Source organism: Pavona decussata, unplaced genomic scaffold (genome assembly GCF_977016875.1).
Source record: "Pavona decussata unplaced genomic scaffold, jaPavDecu1.1 SCAFFOLD_114, whole genome shotgun sequence".
In the NCBI taxonomy this organism is placed as follows: domain Eukaryota; kingdom Metazoa; phylum Cnidaria; class Anthozoa; order Scleractinia; family Agariciidae; genus Pavona; species Pavona decussata.
The window spans coordinates 3244044-3247493 of NW_028145528.1; the positions used below are offsets into that span (position 1 = coordinate 3244044).

Here is a 3450-nt window from a genome sequence, read left to right on the forward strand (position 1 = left end):
ATGTAGCATAAGCTGGTTATTTCTTTCGTTTCTTCATTCAGTTATCTTGTTTCCCAGCTTCAGTCCGAAAATCTTTTCTGGCATTTAAACACAATAACCTTAAATTCTGTCTCCAGTACAATCAGATTCACACTTTGCTTGATCCGAAGTGCCGATCGATCAGAAACTTGTTTAATTTTAGCTCTTACATATGCATTAAAATAACCTTCAGTTTCCATCCGCTAAAGAAAATGATAAAATCATTTTTTTACCAAAAGAATAACGATATACCATATTTCATAGCCGATGACTAGAGGACTTTTCCAAAAATTTGCCTCCAAGCGGTTTCATTCAAACTTCATTCAGCTTTCTGAGAAACGATACAACACATCGCAAGGTTTTGACGGTCTTTTCGGATATATTCAGTGATCAGCACTTCGGTTTATGTTTTCTCTTTCTCTCAGGTTCCTTTCGTTTACCTTTTGTTCAAATTCTCAATAATTTGTAGAAAAATAAAATAATTATTCTTCCTAGGAATGCCCTATATCGAATCAATGTAACCAACTCGAAGGGTTAGTTATCATCATTTCATGTGCAAGTAGAGTAATTGTTAATGTTTATAAGTAACACGCATGTCGCTGTCAAGGAAAAGGAAATCCTGGGAGATATTGAATGTCTATGCAAAAAGACAAATTTAAAACAGATATTCAACCAACCTCTGATTAACAACTGTGAAAACTGGCTATAGGAATAGTGCCATGAGGGATTCGCCCACCCAATAGGCTGCTTCGATTCATCGCTGCTTCAAATCATGTAGCAGAAACAGTTGAGCTTTAAACGTTTTGAGAGAAAAAAAAAATAATTGGCACCTTCTTGTTAAAAAGCTTGATGGATTGATCTAAATCCTCTGTAATTAGTTTGTATTAGTTTGCCAGAGTTTAGTTCAGCGGTATCATAACCACTGTGCAAGCAACGAACGGATTAATCCAAGTGATACTTTATCGATTTACTTAGCTGATTCGACAACTAACTGCCAGTGAAACTAATTCATGATATCGTTTACTTAAGTGCCAGCATCTCTTTGTATTGGTTGCTACTGTTTTATATCGTAACCTTGGATATTAAGTAAACTTGAAGATTGGAAAAACAGATAAACAAAGCTTACAGGTGTTAATCAAGTATTTCTTAAGAAACAACAGGTGATTGTTTAAGCCACTTAGTCAGACAAAACAATGACTTAACATTACGTGCTAGTGAAGACCATTAATAACAAAACGTTTTTTACTGGAACAGTGCATCTAAGAAACGTTGACAAAATCACAATTCTTTTCCCTCAAGCAAGCATGAAATTAGTGATTTTATTTGTTGTTTTAGTTACTCTGTTTGCTCTGTCAACAGCAAAGCCTGTGATGGAAGACAATGAGCTTTTAATTAAGCGCGAAGAAAAATCTGGTGTTGATGATGAACTGGAGACGTCTGGGGATGAAGGAGACGACGAGGAAGATGGGAGTGCCACTAACGACGAGCCTCGGGATAGAGAGAAACGAGATGCATACGAGGAGCTCGAGGGCGATGAAAAGACAAAGGATTCAAGTGGAGCTGAACCAGAACAAGAAAGCGGAGACTCAAGTGGAGACGACGAGTTACAATGGAAAAATACATTGGGAATTGGAGGACCGTTCACCATAACTGCACTACAACCCCCCGGTTCAGAAATTTCTCCTTCGAAAGTGAAAAAACAGGAAGCTCAATTCTTTTTGGATGCTGTCAGTCCGCCTGGAAAAATCGAGATAACACCATTGTCGCCTAGTATCAACAAGTTGAAGAAGTTCCGCCGTAGGTGCCTATGCCCATTACCTTGTGCTCCTGGGCCAACATATCAAGTGATTTCTTGTAGCGGACCGTACACTGTTCCTTGTGGATGCCTCGGTGGAGTCTGGCCCAGTCCTGGATGCGGTGGGTGCGGTGGCTTCGGTGGTCCGTATGGTTTAGGTGGAATTGGACCAGGGTTTCCCTTGTTTGGTGGTGGATTAGGGGGCGGAGGTTATGGAGGGTGCGGAGGGTGCGGGGGATACGGGGGATACGGAGGCTACGGAGGCTGTGGAGGCTGTGGAGGGGGATTCAGAGGACTCTATGGTGACTGCTTTGGAAACCCCATGATGTGCTGTTGTAAGTGTAAACTCCTTTGTAGTAAATAGCTGACTTACCCACTCATGACTAGTCAGTTTTAAAAGAGAAGGCAATAAGAAACAATAAGTCAACGTTAATCGTCGTCGTGACAGTATGAGGACTGAAATAGAAATTGTTAGATTTTGAAGAAAATACTTAATCGTTAAAATTACGATCAGCTGGACTAAAGCAGTGTGTAACTTCCTCGTGCTTGTTTTAGAGCAACTCCGTATCGCCTACCTTAGCACCATTAAATAGGATCCAATACTTGTATTGTTGCTGCTGACACAAAAGGAGATTACCATCCCGACCACTTCGAGATTTTATTCCTGGGTTGCTAGTCGGTTAGCGATTTGCAAGGGCCCCTAAGAAAAGTTTTCATGCATCGGCGGAAATGACATGATATAATGCACCTTTGTTTTTTCGTTGGTAAACAATCTTCTTATTGATCATGCAAAAATTACAGAGAGATTTAAGGCTCGACGTTTCGATCAGTACACTAATAAACGTCGCAGGTTTTGCCTTTGTTTTATCTTTCTAAATGCTTTGTGTTGTTTCTAAACAGGTTGTAAGAAAGAGAAAAATAATGAACAGCCCGCAAACGACAAACCCCATGACTCGCTGAAACCGAAACCAAGTATCGTCAAGTCATCAAATACGCAGTGGGATAGACCATCTCCAGTTCAAGCAACATTAAAAGTGAACAAGCCACTGGTGAAAGTCCCTAAATCGTGAATAATTGCAAACCGTTTTATAGAAAAATTAAATCTAAGAAAATACTTTCAATGACGATCTTTTGTAAATTCTCAAGTAATTTAAACGAAGCAGAGCGGTCGGTTTTCCCTCTAATGTTAAGGAATTTATTTTATTTGCAATGTACTTTGTTAACGAATATCATTTATCTCCTTCTAAAATAACATGAGCTGTTGTTCTGCTTTGCTAAGATCTCAGGTTTAGTAAATGAAGTTGATTTGTGGGAAGTTCCAGTCTTCTTTATTGTGTCAAGTTTTAAAAGTACTAAGTTGCGTTGTTATATAAGAATGAGAATCTCTTAGTTGTCCACATAAAATCATATTCTCTCTATAAAACTCAAGCAGGGGGCAAAAGATTATATATTATACTTCAATTGAATTGGCACCTTGAGGGACTTCTTTTCAAAAGGATGAGGTAGAAGGATAGAAGGAGGGAGGGGAGAGGGGGACGCAATTAGCTTGCCTCTTTGGGCCTCCAAAGGTCTAATGGTCACAATACCATTCCAATTGCAATGGACAGTACCCTTTGAATTTCAACTTGATTGAGACT

At 39.3% G+C, this 3450-nt stretch overlaps 1 protein-coding gene across 1 annotated transcript; it reads left to right on the forward strand.

The window, feature by feature from the left end:
* Positions 1 to 1225: 1225 nt before the first annotated feature.
* On the forward strand, positions 1226 to 3128 carry LOC146470241 (uncharacterized). Its single transcript, XM_085122302.1, has 2 exons — positions 1226 to 2148; positions 2714 to 3128. The coding sequence occupies exons 1-2, from the start codon at positions 1323 to 1325 to the stop codon at positions 2881 to 2883; spliced, it is 996 nt and encodes a 331-aa protein (XP_084978428.1). The 5' UTR covers positions 1226 to 1322; the 3' UTR covers positions 2884 to 3128.
* The last annotated feature ends 322 nt before the right edge of the window (positions 3129 to 3450 follow it).